Source organism: Diceros bicornis, chromosome 30 (assembly GCF_020826845.1).
Source record: "Diceros bicornis minor isolate mBicDic1 chromosome 30, mDicBic1.mat.cur, whole genome shotgun sequence".
Classification (NCBI taxonomy): domain Eukaryota; kingdom Metazoa; phylum Chordata; class Mammalia; order Perissodactyla; family Rhinocerotidae; genus Diceros; species Diceros bicornis.
Window position 1 is genome coordinate 10,606,324 of NC_080769.1, and position 18,985 is coordinate 10,625,308.

An 18,985-nucleotide genomic window follows, 5' to 3' on the forward strand; every position below is an offset into this window, starting at 1 on the left:
CAATTAAGAAAAATATGTCTGTGTACAAGGAAAGTAAGATGTATAAAAAAGATACAAAGAATGGAAATATTTTGTTTGGTTAATTAAGAAAGATAAATTTGTCCTCAAGTACTAGGAAGGAAAAAAAAGGCATAGGACAAATTCTGACTGTAAAAAAGAAGTTATAGAAAGTTTGTGGAAGAGAAATTCTGGAAAAAGAGTTTTATGCATGGTCAAGTTGGCTAAGATTAAAATAAATTTAATTAAGTAAATGAGTTTTAATGTCAGAAGTAAGCTGGTGCAAAATTAAAATTTGGTCTTTCTCTTAAAAGGATAATTTTCTTAAACTGGATAAAGAGATTATAAAAGATTTTTCTTTACCTTTGAGTAAGTCTGCCTAAAAGACAGGAAAAAAAAAAAAAACTTAAAAATTTCCTGTGTTCAAAAGACTGAGATCTCTCTATTAAGGCTTTTTGCACTGTTAATGCTCTGTTTGCCTTGACTTTTTATATTTTTAACAAGCTCCCCAAAATTCATACCTTAAATAAAGTCCTTTTTTTACTTTTTTTCTTTGGGAATTTTCAAAGGGCCCTGGAACTTCTCAAAGAAATTTGCTCTTCCTATAAGGAGGAAGATACTAAACTTTTTAGGCTTATTCAGTATGTTAAATTACATGGGAAGCATTGTTAGACAAGTGCTGATAAGCCTGCTTAGGTGGTATTATGTGGGTAAATGTTATTGATATAGGTGTTTTAAAATTGTATAACATTACTGAAATTCTGATCTGTCCTGGTTATCAGTCATAATTCTGGTTATTATTATTTTAAAGTGTTGTATGTCACAAAATTAACCAAATTTCTCTGTCAATTGCCATTTTGAGGTCTTGTTGTTTACAGACTTATTTCTTTTCTCTAATGCTTTTGCAAAATGTATAAACTTCAGAAAAATTCATGGAAAGGACTCTGACTTTTACACTGGAGTATAGGTTTCTGACAGACTTTCTGATCATAAAACTGAACTTGGTAAGAAATTACAGAAATCTGATGGAGAGACTGATAACTTCATGAAGCTGCTAACAAAAAGATTGGGATCAAGAATGGATTACACAGGACTAAATGAACTGATATGGATGATTATAATTTTTATGATTTTTCATTTAAAGTATTGCTAAATTTTTAATGTTTTTTCAGATTTAAGGAAAACTTTTTCTCTTTTCTCCTGATCTAGCTATGACTTATAGCAATTTGGTAAATGATACCTTTGTAAGCAAAATTAAAATATTTCTCTTTTTCTCTCTACCTGATCCCTCCAGGATTTGGAAACTCTTAGTAAGTGAGTATTGTTGTTTTCATGGCAATATAGTTATTTGCATAAGTTCAATAAGAATCTGTTCTCCTTATAACAGGACACAATTGGAAACACTGGTTATATTACCAAGGCTGTGACTGGAACATCATATTTGCGATATAACCATACAGCTTTTGAGAAATGAAGATTAGACTTTGTAGAATAAAGCCACGTGGAAATATTGGCCTGGTACGTTATGTTCCAAGCAACACTTACCAGGATAAGTAAAGAATGTCACTTATCTGGCAGGTACAAGGAACCTTAAAATATTTTGGGGAAACCTCGGAAGAGAGGAATTCACCCAAATCTGTAGGTATTACAGGCGAAGTCTGATGACAAAATCCTTGGCTTGGCTTTCCTGGCCTTGAGAGGCCTTTGAAGTTCAGTCTGAGATTCCTTATAAAAAGTTCCAGCAAAGCAGATTTAAAAGAACTTATATGATCAATTGCTGTTCTTGCTGTACTTATGTAAATAATTGGGCCACATTCATTGAAACTAGACTTATTTTACATACTAATTAGTTTTAATTTGGCTCTCTTTAATAAAAATGAGGGTGATTTTAGAGAGAAAAATTATATTTCAGTAAAAACTATAGTATGCATTTGCGGATATTAGATACTAGTTTTGTTAATTGTCTTTTGAGGTTTTTGTTTTATATCTATTGACTGGACTGGACCCTGATTTCTTCTAGTCTCCTAAAATATCTGGCTACAGATCTCCAAACTAACGTTTTTGATTTTTTCCATCATTTTCATTTGGAATCACTGAGAACTGAACCTGCCCTTTTTCCTGAAGCCTTACAAACTGAAGCCGATGGACTTGATATAAACTTTAGATATTACCCGATGACATCATCAGAGACATTTTAAACTGCAAAAGATACTTTGACGCTGACATCTAAAATTCTTAACTGGCTGTCCTCTGAACTCAGGAACTGATTTACAATTTACTCCAACCATTAACCTTGTTTTTCTTTTGTTTCCATAGAAATGCTTCTTATTAAATATTTGATTGCTTGCATCCAAAATATATGAAGCCTAACCTTGAGAGCCCACCTGCATCACCACCTTCTGAAATGAACTTAATTGAACTGATCTATTATCAGGACTAAGAAATGTGTTCAGTGAGATGAAACAATCTACCAACTCAGCTTCTGAACTATGAAACTTCTTTAAGTTTCAAAAGGACTGTGCAACTTTTAGTTTCAAAGGCGGGACTGTGGGAGATCAAGATTTGGCCACCTTGAAATATATCTCTTTACCTTGATTGTTTTCTCTGACGGACATCAACCTCCCCCACTAACTGCCTAAAGAATTTGACATAGTAACTCCTTCCTGGAACAGATCTTCTATCTGATGGCTGTAATATAATGTAAAATAGATGTTAACAATAGGAAAGGCACCAACAAGCCCATCTTATGGGAAGTTCTGTCTCTCTGGCCACATTCTCTGGATGGCCCTGTGAGGAGTTGCCAGACAAACATTTACATTTATAAGGGAAATCTCCATTTGTAAAGGTATCTCCCTCTCTGTTTTGGGAAGAGGGGGGATGACCTCATTTCTAGAAACTTATCAATGTGGAAGGTGAGGCCTTAAATCTGCATAATAACCTTACCCTTGTTTATTTACAATGCTTTAGTGGTAATCTCCTGTAACTGACTCCCCCCACCCCCAACATTCTCCTTTGTCATTGGCTGAACATGGTATTTAAGACGAGAATTTCTGCTATTGTGTTGAGAAACGCAGTGTCCCTGCCTTCTCCCATGTATACATGTTATTAAACTTGGTATTATTTTCTTCTCCTAACCTGTCTTGTTAATTATTTGGCCAGCCATAAGAACCTTAAGGGAAAGGGAAGAGGGGGATTCTCCCTTTTCCCCCACAGTTGTTTGTTCTAAAAAAGTATAAGACTGTACTAAAAATCATGCTTCTCCAGAAGTCTTTCTTCCTTTCTGCAAAAGTCCTTCCTGGGTAATAATCCTCAGTTTGGCTCAAGTAAAACTCACCTCTCTCTCTTATCTATAGAATGGGTATTGATTATTTTGCATCAACAAAAGGATTGCTGTTATGAACCGTAAGTTTTTAATATTATTGTGATAATTCAAATAGATGTATAAGATGAAAAAAAGAAGTAAAACATAAGCATTGCAAAGTAAAAAACAAATATATGATTATTTGTAGATAAGATTATTTGTAGATAAGGTGGAGAGCCCTGAGAGCTCTGAAGATGCAGCCCTATGTGGGTCCTTCATCATGCATTTTAACAAATCCCCTAGGGCAGTTGTTTTCAAATTTTAGCCATGCCTGAGATCCATCTGGTTAGCTTACTAAGCACAAATGTCTGGGCCTGATGCTGGCATTTCTGATTTAGTGGATCCGGGGTGAAGGATAAGAATTTGCATGTCTAACAAGTTCCCAGAGGCTGCTGGTGCTGCTGGTCTGGAGACACTTTGAAAGACACTTGTTTGTGTCCCTAGTACTTTGATCTAATAAAAGTTTTCCCTCCCACACCCCACCCTCACCCATGTCCTAAGGTACACTGGCTCTTTCAGATGTTCAGATGGCATTATGGAAACCCCTGAGGGCCCTGCCTCTTTCTCTTACAGTGACTTTTCCCCAGAAAGTGTAGGAAGATGCTCCAGGCGGGGAATTCATTACTCATATGTCTGGGAGGCCCAGGATGTTTTGCCCTGGGGACACTGAAACCTTATGTAAAGTTTCCAGGACCTTGGAGGCTGAATTCTCAGACCTTCTCATTAAATAAAGTGTTCCGTTGTCATTTTATTCTTTAGACAATAAAGCTCCCTTGGGGTAGAAGGAGAAAAATGGAAACAATTTTCTGCCACTTCCATTGCCCTGAAGATAGCTGCAGAGAGAGCCGGATTTCTTTTTTCCAATTATTCCTTCTTATCTGGCACAGTTAAACATTTGCTGTCAATAAGATCATTCTCCTGGAGATTAAAAAAGTTTATTTATCTTCTTCAAAGAAGTCTCCCAGGGCTCCTTAAGATACTGTCCTAATTCTTGCCTCCCCTTCACAGGATTTAATTTCAAAGTTAGAAGTTTCTTCCTGAGGGATGCATTAATTTTACAAGGAGCCCAATAGACTTGACTCTCAGAATTGTCCCAAAAATGAAATACATGAGAAAGGTCCCTATTTCCAGAAGGAGAGTACAGCCATTAGTGACATTGCTACTGAAAAATCAAGCATTTTGAAGAATGGAAATATCCCTTAGAATTTATTGAGCACATGACTGTCACTGCAGACTTCAGGGAGAGTAATTGTGATAGAGGTAGAAAGACTTCAGATGAGTTGATTGAAGAGAGAGTAAGCAGAGTGGAAATGGAAGTTGTAAGTATAGACCTAAGTCTCCAAAAGTTTGGAGCAATACCCAAAGGGGAGTATGGGTTCATTAGTGAGTTTCATTTTCATTGAAAGAAATGGGAATGTGGAATATCCCCATGACATTAGAAATTGTAACATTGTATGTAAATACTGGAATATACAGGATAAAGGAAGGATTAGTGATAGCATAAGTTCCCCCCAAAGTTAGGAAGGGATGGGATTCAAAGATCAGATGGAAGTTTTTAAAAGGGTGTCATTAATAAAATAATTATGCAAATATTTATTTAATCATTATGGTGGCTAATGTTGTGATGGGTGGTATACTGTTCTAAGAGAGTATATATCCTGTGATTCTTTATAACTGAGAACTGAAGGATCACGGGTAGGACTCAGCCCAGTGTCAGATTGTCTTTCTAACGCCCAACTCTCTCAACAGGAACTTCTCCCTCTTTCTCTACAATTACTTGATTTATGCTGCCACTCGTGCAAGCTGATGATTACCAGACCAATACATTTGACCTCTGAGATAATAGCACAAATGTGGCATTCTATTCACCCCTCACTTCAACCTTTCCAAGATTCAATTGATGTTTTATCCTCCCTAAAATATTGTTCTGCCTGTTATTCCCATACTGTGAAAGCTAACAACATCAACTCTGGCACCCATGCATTTGTTCTATTCCAATGATTCTCAATCAGGCTGATTTGCCCTCTGTGGGACAACTGGCAATGTCTGGAGACGTTTCTGGTTATCACAACTCAGTGTTGGCATCTAGTGTGTAGTTAAAAGTCTTACCATACACAGGACATCTCTTCACAACAAATAATTATATAGAACAAAATGTCAATATTGTAGTGGGTTAGAAATTCTGGTAAAGACAGTTGAGGACTAATGTTAAGATTTTATCTAAAAAACCCCAACCATTCTCTATTATTCTATAAGAATATTGAAAATATTATCTGAAAGAAAACTCACAATCTAGCTCCATTATTTTGTGCTACTTCATCTTTTTTATGGTAGTTAAATTTATATAACATAAAATGTACCAATTTAATCATTTTTAAGTGTACAATTCTGTACATTTTGCATTAAGTAGATTCACATTGTTGAAGAACCATCACCACCATCTGCCTCCAGAACTTTTTCACCTGCGCAAAATGATATTCTGTCCCCATTAAACACTAATTCTCCATTCCCCTCTTAACAGTCCCTGGCACCCACCACTCTACATTCTGTCTCTATGAATTTGACAACTCTTGTTACCTCATGTAAGTGGAATCATATAATATTTATCCGTTTCAAATATCTCATTTTTGACATTTCAAAACCTGAACTTTTTTTTGTTGTTTTGTCTTTTTTTTTAAATTCAGAAATTTGTTATTAATATAGTATTATAAGTCTGAACTAAAAGAAAACAAATATATAATTATGAATTAGGAGAAAACAAATATTATACTACTATAAACCAAGATTTTCAAAGAGAAAAGAGATGCAAAAACAAATATTAAATCAAAGAAGTTAAAACACTGTAAGACTAAATTGGAATTGAGAATATCCATATGAACTCATCTGGATTTATGTGTCTTGCCTAGATCTTTCCACTGAAAGGGCCTAGAAGCAGTGACATCCTAGTGTTGGTGAGCACACCTTGCCCCCAGATTTTGGTTTCTAAATATTGTTCCTTGAAGAAGAATGTCCTCATTCTTAACAGATGCATATTGAAATCTTTAGGAATGAAATGGCTTGAGTATAATTTATTTTCAAGTGCTTCAGCTGTTTATGGGTGTATGTGGGTGGGTGGATGAGTGGGTGGTAAGGATATAATTATTGCACCAAGTAATTATCTTTCCTGCACCTGGCATAACCTCAGAAGAATTAGCTCTAGCTGCTCACACTTTCTGGAGGACATGGCCTCCATTCTGAAGAAGAACCAAAGCCTGGAGGAACACTCATGAAAAGATCCAAATTATTAAATTACATATCCTTGACTCTCAGAGATCCTAAAGATAGAGAATGCCCTGTGTGCTCTAGTTTTCTGCTTAAAGCTACGTAAATCCTTTCAATTCAGATATTTAAAATAGAACACATGATACTTAACCTTACTAGTCAAATGCATTTATTGAAATACCATTTTTCAGTGCTTTTTTTGGCAAAACCCGAACTTCTGATGTCCCCTTTCCTTGCCAGATTTGCTCCACCCACAGCCCTCTCTATCTCAAAGGATGCAATTCCATTCTTTCAATTGTTCTGGGTCCAAAACCTGGAGTCATTCTTGTTTCGTCTCTTTCTTTCATATCTGTATCCTGACTGAGAACAAAGCCTCTTGGCTCTACCTTCAAAATATAGCTCAACTGACCACTTCTCAACTCTTACACTACTGATCCCACCCAGGTCCTAGCTACCTATATCTCACCTGGCTTGCTGCAGTCAGCTCCAAGCAGGCTTCCTCGCACCCTACAATCCATTCTCAACCCGACAGCCAGAATGATCTTTTGAAGTCCTAATTATATCATGTGGCTGCTGAAAATCCTGCAATGACTCCTTACATCACTCATAGTAAATGAAAACAAAAGCCTTTCAATGGCAGAGGAAGCCTCATATGATCAGCCCCTGATACCGGTCCATCTCTTCAACTGTGCACCCCCTCACTCTCTCTGCTCCAGCCACATTCCCCCAAGGCAGCCTCCCACCCCAGGGTCTTTGTATTAAGCTTACTCCCTGCATGGAGTACTCCTTCCCTAGATATGCACTCACCTAAGTCATTCACTGTTTTTACAATTGTAGCTTTCTCAATGAGGTTTGTTAAGATCATCCTTTGTAGTGTGACGTCCTGCCCTCCACGCACTCCTGATCCTTTTTATCCTGTGGAGTTGAGCCTGAAATAGAGATTGACACATACTAAATATTCAGTAATAATAGGTTTGATAAATTGAATAAACATGTGTGGTTCTGAAGGGGCTGCCAATACCATTGTCTCCAGAGCATTGTTGATTGGTCCAAGGTGGGAAGAGCACATGACTGTGTCAATTAAAATCCTTTTCTGAGATGTTTTTCACACATGAGGAGATAAAATAAATCCAGTTCCTCTTTAGTAGTGAAGCTTTGAGATGTGAGTTGTGAGAACTGTTGTTTTCCGTTTCCCTGTCCATGTTGGGATAGGCAGTCTAAGAAAATAAAACTGACAATCTGAACAGAAATCTTCATAGTGTTTGAGCTCGTGTGTCCAGTGTCCAACTGACATTCTGCTTGGCTATGTTCAGTTGAGTCAGGAAATTCTCTTCTATCCCTTGCCACCAAAGCAGACCTGTCTGGTGTAGCCTTACCTTTACATGAACCAGGATCATAAGACGATCATGCCCAATGAAGATCAGCAAGGGGTGCTGTAACAGACCCTCCACCTTCTCAGCTCAAGGCCTTATCAATCAATTGTTAGCAAATTCTAACTCACACACATCTCTTGTGGTAGGTTGAATAATAGCTTTCCAAAGATGTTTAAACCTGTGAATATGTTACCTTAGATGATGAAAGGCCCTTGAAGATGTGATTAAGTCAAGGATCTTGAGATGGAGAGATCATCCTGAATCTAGATAGGCTCAATGTAATCACAAGCATCCTTATAGGAGGAAGGCAGGAGGGCTAGAGAGAGATTTGAATATGCTATACTGTTGACTTGGATGATGCAGGAAGTGGCCACAAGCCAATGAATGCAGGGGGGCTCTAGAATTTGGAAAAGGCAAAGAAACAGATTTTCTTCTAGAGACTCCAGAAAGAAAGCATCCCTACTGACCTGTTAGATTTCTGACCTCCAGAATTGTTAGATAATAAATTTGTGTCATTTTTAGCCACTAGATTTAGGGCAATTTGTTATAGCAGCAATAGGTAACTAATACATCTTTCTTCCATACTCTACTCATGTCATTGCTACTGTTTTTGGTCAAGTCCCCATTGTCTCTCCCCTGGACTATTTCCACAGCCTCCTAACTGTTCCCTCTGCCTTCAATTTCTCCCACTCAGGGTGATCCTAAAATCTTCATATTGTATATATGATTACAGTATGGCACTGGTGCTTAATTGATTATAAAATCCTTAGTATGTCAAATTAGACTTTCAGTGGTCTGACCTGCATCTGCGTATCTAACCTTATTTCTAATATCTCAGCCATAAGTTCCATATCTACCTTACAGGTCTCACTCTTGAATGTCATCAAAATCTATTCTCTAGTTAAATTTCTACTCATTATTTGTTATTCAACGTTCAAGCATATTCTCCTTTTAGAAGTTTTTCCTGAATAACAAGCATGGGTGAAGATGTGGAAAAATTGGAACCTTCATGCTTTCCTGCTGGGAATGTAAAATGGTGCAGCCACTTGAGAAAATGGTTTGGCAGTTTCTCAAAAAGTTAAGCATAATTTTCCATATAGCCCAATGATTTCTTGCCAAGGTATCTACTCAAGAGAAATGAAAATGCATGTCAACAGAGAGACATGTGCACAAATGTTCATAGCAGCCTTATTCATAATAACTCCAAACTGGAAATATCTAAACGTCCATCAACTGGTAAAAGCAAAATGTGGTATATACGTATGCTAGAATAGTATTCTGCAATTAAAAGGAACAAAATATTGATACATACTTCCACATGGATGAGCCTCAAAACATTGGTAAGTAGAAGAAGCTGGATACAAAAGACCACATATTATATGATTCCATTTATATTAAATTATATTAAATCTAATAATCTATTAAATTATGTTAAATATCTAATTATATTAAATATCGAGAAAAGACATGTTTATAGATGTAGAAAGTAATAGGTGGTTTTCTAGGGCTGAGGTGGGAATGGGAATTAACTGTGAATGGACACGTGAGTACTTTTGAAGGTGATAGACATATTCTAAAACTGAATTGAGGTAATGACTGCATAACTCAATAAATTTACTAAAATCATTGAATTTACATTATCATGGCTGAATTTCATGTATGTAAATTACACCTCAATAAAAATGTTAAAAAATAGATGTCTAAAGAGTTTTTCCTGGAATTATTCAAGGTGAGTTGAAAACTTAAACCTTTGTTTTCCACAGAATCTGTTTACACAGCAATTTTATTATGCTAACCCCTCTGTATTGCAGTCATTTGTATCTCTCTGGCCCTCTATTCAATTTGTACATCATAGACAATAAATGCACATTGGATTAAACTTAATGGAATCAAAGTGAATTGAAGCCACATCAAATAAGTCTTTTGTCTCTAACAAATTATAATTCTTGAGTAATTTTGCAATCCTTACTAGGTCTCCATAATTACTTTCTTTTTTTCTCTCAAAGTCCCTAAATCCTTTCATGATATTGTCTTGATACATCACAGTCTATTATCTGTGTTGGTTTTGGTTCCCACAGAAGCAGATGTTAAGCCAAGGATTCATGTACAAACACTTTATTGGAAGGAGGAACGAATGGTTAAGAGTTAGGAGACGTGGACACAGGGAAGAAAATACATCCAATAAAGCTTAAATTAAGTCAGCTACCAGAGGAAATGAGCAGTTTTTATCCTGTGGAGAAATTCTGGAAAATGGTACAAAATCCAAGTCTCAGAATTATCCCAGCTAAAGGGTGAGGGAGATGGCATATCCCACACCTATCCCTCAAGGTCTGACTCTGATGGGGCATACTTTCCTGTCACTTCTGCCACCACATATTAGACAAAGGAGATTCCAGCTGGTTCTGGCCATTGGAAGTCATGCTATGGAGTTGCTGAAAGGAACCCAGGGAATGTGGGAGGAATGTTGACAGCATCTACTACTTCATCCTTCCCTGAAGACTTAATTCTATCAACATTCTTCTCAAAAAGTGAGCTAAGTTCACAACACCTTCCACACGTGTGTAGCTATAATTCCTGATGGCACTTCCAGAGAGTCTCAGAAAAAAATTTAACATCATGAGAAATAATGTAATAATTGTATTCATTATTACATGTTTTAGGATCTTCTAGGGTGGATCACAAAATTGCAATTATGGGGAATAAAGTTCAAATAAAAGAATGAAAGAAAGAAAAGAATGAAGGAAGAAAGGAAGGTTCACAAAGAATGAAGCAACATCTGAGAGTTATTCTAGGTGTTATATTACTATGAATCATCTGAACAAACTGACTTTTACATGTATATTTCTCTTTGAAGTAGAAAATCGCATCACTGTTCTTAAGAAAAGTAGGATAGCCAAGTCAGTGTTAGCTAGCCAAGTTAGAGCCCGACTCAATCTCAGTCTCTCTTTTTGAAAAGTAGAGTGAATGAGAGAAAATATCTCAAAGATATGTTTTCAGGATGAAGTTAAGTCACACGTGTAAAGAAACAAGCACAGTCCTGATGGGTAAGCACTTTGTTTTGATGACTGTATGATTTTCATTCTATTTTTTTTTTTTTTTTGAGAAAACAAGTACACAACCAAGTGAAGGTGAAGATTATCACTGTTTGAGAGGATGATTTTGGAAGAAACTACGTCAACACTTGATGTGACAAGTGCTTTAAATCTAAAGGTAGAACATACAACTTTTGCATCTTTCATATTTGTTTATGCATATTATTTGTAAGGATGCGTGTAACTGGTCCTCAACTTTGGTTTATATCGGAGTCACCTGGGAATCTTTAAAAATATTGATGACTGCCTCTCACTACAGATTATAATTGAATTGGGCCGAGGCGTAGCCTTAGCCTGAGGATTTAAAAATTATCCTGGTTGGTTCTCACGTATAACCAACCAAGTTTGTGAACCACTGATGTAATCACATGTTTTGTTCAAAGATGTCTACTATGTTTGCATCTTTCACTGCTCATGAGCAGATGCTGAAGTTCTTAAAGTCCTCCTTGTTCGCAAGAGGGATAATATGAAAAAGTTCACCCTTGTAACAGGCAATGTGATTTTTCCCAACATTTCTGATGTTTCTTTAGAGACATTCTCCTTCCATCCCATACAATTAGTCATCTGTGCTGGTTAATAATATATTGTCCTCTTGCTCCAAACTCACCCTTCCATACCTTACTTCATCAAAGCTTCCTTCTTTCCATTCACTAGTAACAGTATCTTTAGGACTTCACTTTGAAGATATTCTTCCCTGTCTCTTGTCCTGAAGAATCTATCCTTGAGCTATGATCTGTGTCCACTCTGTTTGTATCCATCTTTCCTTTAGGGATGTTGCACATAGATTCTGAGGCAGTGATCTGGGGCTCTCTGGAAACCTGCCTACTAAATAGTTTAATTTACTTGGCCTTTTGTCACTAAGCTCAATCATCTACCAATTTCACTGATCAGGAACTTTGATACTGGAGAAGGAAATGCCCTTTACAAGGGATGAAGCCCTACCAGCCAGTGAGAAGAGATACTTCGTATTAAAAATGACTAAATTAGTGTTTTGATTCCTTCATTTTCATGAACTGAAATGAGAATGTTTGAGTCTTATCTACTTTGGAACATTGAGTAGGCTATGTCTCCATTTCTGAAAACCTAAGTAATGTGCCAAATCCCTTGTAATTTGCCAAGGTAATTGTGATGGTTAATTTTATATGTGAACTTGGTTAGGCCATGATGCCCAGACATTTGGTCAAATATTATTCTGGATGTTTCTGTGAAAGTGTTTTATGACTGAGATTAACATTTATATCAGTGGCCTTTGAGTAAAGCAGACGACTCTCTATACTGTGGGTGGGCCTTCTCCAATCAGTTGAAGGCCTTAATAGAACAAAGACTGACCTCTCAGAGGAGGAGGAAATCCTGCCAGCAGACTGCATTTGGACTAGAACTGCAATTCTGCCCCGAATCTTCTGCCTGCTGGCCTCCCACGCAAAATTTGGACATACCAAGCCTCCCCAATCACATGAACCATTTTCTGAAAATAAATTTCTCCCTATATATAAATAAATACACATCCTGTTGTTCTGTTTCTCTGGAAAACCCTGACTAATGCAGTAATGTTGCCTTAGACATCTCATTATATATACTCCCCACAGGTAATGATTTCTTTTTCCTCTTTAAACTTCAACATTTAGAATGAGTGCTACAAATTGATTAACTCTATGCTTAGGGTGAAAGTCTGGGTGGAAATATGCCAAAAAGGTCCCCAGTCACTATGTAGGAATGGTGCTACTCTCCTTGATATGAGAGAAGCATCACAGGTAATATAAAGAGAATGGGATTGGAAGACATAACTCCATCTAGATCTCAGCAAAAATTTGACACTTGTAGCAATCAGTGCACTTCAGATTCCTCATCAGTGAAAAGGCAATCTGTGGAATGGGAGAAAACATTTGCAAGCCAAATACCTGATCATTGGTTGATATCCAAAATATATAAGGAACTCCTACAGTACAATAGTCAAAAAACTGATAACCTGATTAAGAAATGGGTTAAGGACTTAGACATTTTTCCAAAAAAAGACATACAAATGGCTAGCAGGTATATGAAAAGATGTTCAACAACACTATCCATCAGAGAAATACAAATCAAAACCACACTGAGATATCACCTTACACGTCAGGATGGTTATTATATAAAAAAAAAAAAAAAAGAAAACAAGTGTCAGCAAGGATGTAGAGAAACTGGAACCCTTGTACACTTGGTGTAAATAGAAAATGTGGCAGCCATAATGGAAAACAGTAAGGAGGTTCTTCAGAAAGTTAAAAATAGTACTTCTATATGAACCAGCAATCCCACTGCTCGGTATTTACCCAAAGGAACTGAAGTCAAGATCTCAAAGAGATAGAAGCACTCTTATGTTCATTTCAGCACTATTCAGAATAGCCAAAATATGGGAACAACCTAAAGGTCCATTGAGAGATGAATGGATCAAGAAATGGTGAGATTATATATATATAATTCTCATACATAGAAATGTATCTATCTATCTATCTCTCTATCTATCTATATGGAGAGAGAGAGATTATATAGATAATGGAATACAATTCACCCTGAAAAAAGAAGGAAATAATTGCCATTTGCAGCAATATGGATGAACCCTAAGGATATTATGCTAAGTGAAATAAGCCAATCACAGAAAGACAAATACTGCGTGATTCCACTTACATGATTTATCTAAATAGTAAAATTCATAGATTCATTGGGTAGAATGCTGGCTGCCAGGGGCTGACAGGAAGGTGAAAGGAGAATTACTAATCAAAGGGGCATAAAGTTTCAGTAAAGCAAGATGAACAAGCTCTAGAGATCTATAAAACATTGTTGATTATTGTACCTATAATCAACAATAATATATGAACACTTCAAAAATTGCTGAGGGTAGATCTCATTTTAAGTGTCCTTTCCACAATAAAAAAAAAAAGTTGTCCTTAGAGACACAAATAGTAACTGAGAAAATGGAAATACTATCAGATTCCTGATATAGGAGTCCTAATTATCCATACATTTTTTGGTCATTTGAATGCATTTGATGATGGTAAAATCACGTGTTGATGTATGCTAATTTAAAAAGTGTGAATTATTTATTCAGATGTATGAAATTTGAAAGTCAGAAGAAGGAGTCCAAGCAAGATTGCTCCTGGGAAGTCGAAGGCCTCTGATCCTACTAAGGACATCTACTTTTCCTGTGAACCTGTTCCATTAATCTTAACAAATCCTAAGAGACTGGGATAACATGGACCAATTTGGCTGATTATGAGCTCTGTGCATTGAGCTCTCAACCCCATAAAACTGTAAATAATCAGCCTGTGCCCTACAATCTTTCAGTTTTCTGGTCGTAGTATAGTTGGATCTGTATGTGTGTCTTCTCTTCCCACAGTTATTGTATGCATCCTGGCGTCTGTGTCTGACTCTGTCTTCCTGCCAGTCCTGAGAACAGAGCCTGAGCCTTCATCATTCACCAGTCTTGGGAAGAGTGATGGATCATCATTCCTTTGTTATGCCACTGCATAGAGGCAGCACAGTCCAGTGAGTGCTATTGGAGATACTGGATACAGGAAAGACGGGGGCAGCATTGTTTCTTTATCATCAAGATAAGTTTGATAGTTGTAGTAGCCTGATGGGAGGGCAGTAATATGCAGTTTCAGCTCAGAGGCCTATGAAGTTAATGTTCTTGGTTCTGGTGGGGATCTGGGAACTCTCATTCAGAGTTCTGCTTTCCTCGCACATTGGTTCCAGCTCCCGTAGGCATCTTTGTCACAGGAGCAGGAAATGAGTCCCTCTAAACTGTCCCCTAAGCACTCCAAAATGATCATGAAGGTGATGATGAAGATGAGTAGAGGAATGATGCCAGATGACCATGTACATGATATCATGGACCTATATTAATGATTCCCAAGTGCTAGGCTCTGAACTAAGTGCTCCATGTGGCTTGTTTCTTTTCGTCAGCATAGTGATTCCTAAGATATATGTGCACACATTATTGTTCTTCTACAGATGAGGAAAGGATTATAGACTTTTGACGTAACTTGATCTGGGATAGAATGGGATGAAGCTAGGTTTGAATCAAACAGGCTGACTCCAGACACGGGGGCTCTGGCCAGAATTCTCTCCCTGCCAACCCAACAAGCCATGTCCCTTTTCTGGTCATTTCACACATTTCCCTGTGCTCTTCTCCTTGGAGATTACTGGTGGACCACAGTGGAGAGCAGTAGGTGGCATTTGCTGCATCAACTATAGGAAGGATGTCTGAGATGACAGGCAGGGATCACAGAAAGAGCTGGCTGATGACAATTTAGGGCAGATCTGTCTCTTGCCTCAGCTCCTGGGTTTTACTTTAGCTGTCTACTTCCTTCTCTATTCTTGTAATTTAGCACTTCTCCATTTCAAAGGGGGACATGACATCAGCATATCAGAGCCATCCATACTCAGGAAACCAGAAACTATTAAAAGAGATACAATAAGGCCGGCCCCGTGGCTTAGCGGTTAAGTGTGTGCACTCCGCTGCTGGCGGCCCAGGTTCGGATCCTGGGCGAGCACCGAGGCACCGCTTGTCCGGCAGTGCTGAGGCCGCGTCCCACGTGCAGCAACTAGAAGGATGTGCAGCTATGACATACAACTATCTACTGGGGCTTTGGGGGGAAAAAAAATAAATCTTTAAAAAAAATTTTAAAAATAATAATATGATTATAATAATAAATAGTAATAATTAAAAAAAAAGAGATACAATAGATGTGTCATTGGTTAAGACCTATGGGTCTCTGCCTTAAACTTTCTGAATTTTAACAGAGTGAAGAAGTTAACTGCGTGTGCCTCAGAGATCCATAATGTAATTTTCATCCTATCTGCTCTACTTATTATCTAGTGACATAGAACAAGTTCTTAGTATCTCTGGGCCTCAACACTGTCATCTGAGTTGATTTCCAGTTGATAGCACTCCCTTGAGTAAGGACTAAATAGATAATGAATCCTACCTGTGTCATAAAATATGTGATGGGTACATATATGGGTAAAATACTTAGATATTGTTAATACTATTAGTATTAACAACTCTCAACTTCATTTATACAATTCGACCAAAATACCTTGTGATCTGATGGTTTGGTTTTCAATGGGTACCTGACAAAACATTTTATTTTTGTCCCTGTACAGTTAATATTGAGCTCTTGAAATGAAATGAGTGTGTCACATTCATTTGTGATTCCTGAGAGCTTATATCATCTTTGGCACAGAGTAGGCAACAATAACAACAAAAAACCCCAAAATATGTTAAATATTGAACAGACCCTTTTTTGATTCAGAAAACAGAGCATAGTCAATATGGGTCACACACTGGTGTTTTCCTGACTGTGCCACCATCCATTTCAGGGATGTCCCATAGGACCAGAGACAAGAGAAAATAGCACTTGTTTGTGTGTATGTCATAGACATTGCATAGGATCTATTATTTTCCACGTAATATCATCTATTGCATTCGGTTCTTCAAAAAACATCACAGTGATTTTCAAAAATATGAAAAAGAAGAGGCAGAATGAGAAGGGGCAGGTAAATTTAATTTTTTGGACTGAGACACATTTTAGGATTTCTAGTGCTGTGAGACGAGAGCCTTCAGATTCTCTGCTGTATAATCAAATAAAAGGTTGTTAAAACTTTCTTAGGGCTGTGTTTCATCAGTAAATCCGCTATTCCAATAATGACTCAGATTCTGGTTACAAAGCAATGACCGAATATTTATGAATTTCCACTTCCACTGGATGCCACATATCTCTGGAGATGGCTGTTCTCTTCATTTGCAGATCAGGAACACCAGCACAGAGAGCTTGAGGGAATTACATGCACTTCTGTGAGTTAGGGTAATGAACCAGTGGTTTTAGAGGCGCTTATGGCACTAACATGGTGGAGAATAGGACTTTCTATTAATAGTAATGTACTTTACAGCCCAGTTTGAAGATGTGAATTATGTAAATATTATTCCCTATATAAGATATGAATTTTCATATGGAGTTGTGTAAGAATGACTATTATTAGATACTTGAGAGTGTATCTGATTCTATACCTTAATAATAGCATGTAGTTGATAGCAACTGATTTTTCTATTAGAAAAACAAATGTAGGCAACAAGTGCCAAAATGGAACTTGCATTGATTTTTACAACACAAACAACCTCCATGCACATATCATATATAAATTCTCACTTGTATGATATGGAGAGAGGCAAAAGAATTTTCATAGAATTGCCAAAATACGGAATTGATAAATAAGATGAAGTTCATTTCTCAGGTAATACTATATATCAAATTATTATATCTAGTAATAAAAACAATCTTCTAGGAAACAAGAACGTTTTAGATGCAATATGTGTAGTAATATGCTATTTAGGTAAATTTTTGAGAAAACTCTTAATAAATACATAAATACTAACACGATGGAAACACTGACAAGAAATATACCCACCAAATTAATGACAATGGTCACTTTGGGGGACAAGTATACAGGGCAAAGGAATCATGTAGGAATTTAAAGAAAACTCAAATTTTATCAGAAATATGTCAAATCCATATAAAATATGAGTTTGGAAGCAAATATTATTAAATACTTATATTTTTAATTCACATATTTGATGTATATCTACATTATATACAGATATATATAATATATAATAATAATAATAGGTAATATTATTAACTGAACATTTTCCAAGTATCTGGCAATATTCTAACTCATTGTTCTTGATGCTGACTGTACATTGAGACCACTAAGTACCATGTGTGTAGAGATTATTATCTATTGGTTTTAGGCTGTGGCCATGGCATCAGTACATTTTACAATATTCACAGGTAAATACAATAATCAACTAGGATTGAGAACCATGAGTCTGACCTCTTTAGTTTAATTTAATTTCTTAGAACAATCCTATAAGTTAAGTTCAATTATTATCTCCATTTTACAAACGTGAACTCTCCCCAGGTGTTTGATATATTTTTCTCTGTCCTTTTCTCTTTTACATTTTCCCCAAATTAACTCATGGTGTGACCTGTCAAAGAAAATGAAGATCAGAGTTGCCTTCAGGAAGTTGAGTTAAGGAGAATTGATTTAAGGAAAATCCTCCCTGTTTCATTAAAGATTGAAGTGAAGTATGCATAAGAAGGCAGGGTTTCAGATACAGTTTGCAGGCCCCCATGGTCCTAAATTCCTTGATTGTAAATAAAAGAGTTGGATTTGATGAGGATACAGCACTTTCAAATGTTTGGCATTAGAAATACATGTAAGCACTTTTACCAAGCCACTAAAAATGGAGATCAAAAAACAAAGAGTAGTGTCAAAACCCAGATATTTCTCTGATATTATGTAGGGTTGATATATAATCCTGCATAACGTGAGAAATTGGAATAAACTGTTTTCTTAAAAAAAATGTTAAATGATTAAGAAGTGCACTGTATACTAATGCCTTCTTTGTGGTCAAGATGCTGTATGATTTTGTGCATTTGCCAAAACATGTTTACCAAAATTTGAAATGTCCTAGACCAAGATCAGCAGTCATATTTGAAATAGACTTTTAGAACAACACACATATTTGACTGAGCACATATTTTGATGGAGGAGAGAGGTCAGAAAACCAAAGACTGACGGAAACCCAGAAAAATAACTGGCACATAAAAAAAAAATGCTTTCTGACTATTAAATCTGACTTTAATTTAGAATTCAAATAATATAGTCATAGCAATTATACATTTTATCAATATTCCAAGTAAAGAGAATTCTTGCACTGAATCTGAATAAAATAAAGCTGCTTCTAAGTGTCCTTCAATTAGAATGATCTTTTTTTTCTTGAAGGGAGATGGATATTTCATATACAAAATATTTCTTTAAAAGAGTAGGCTGTATTTTATGGTGTTCACGGATTTGTTGTCTCT

General features: G+C 36.6%; 1 protein-coding gene across 3 annotated transcripts in view; it reads left to right on the plus strand.

The window, feature by feature from the left end:
* Nucleotides 1-18,985, plus strand: part of LOC131394440 (olfactory receptor 7E178-like) — a 35,192-nt gene that overhangs the window by 14,722 nt on the left and 1,485 nt on the right. Inside the window, exons 1-3 of one of the 3 annotated variants that reach the window (XM_058525810.1) lie at nt 9,366-10,520; nt 11,096-11,202; nt 14,452-14,600. In XM_058525810.1, coding sequence (XP_058381793.1) covers nt 14,551-14,600 — 50 coding nt within the window. In that variant the 5' untranslated portion in view covers nt 9,366-10,520; nt 11,096-11,202; nt 14,452-14,550. Of the gene's footprint in view, nt 1-9,365; nt 10,521-11,095; nt 11,203-14,451; nt 14,601-18,985 lie in introns of those variants that run through there. The other 2 variants (XM_058525809.1, XM_058525808.1) reach the window with 2 other exon arrangements.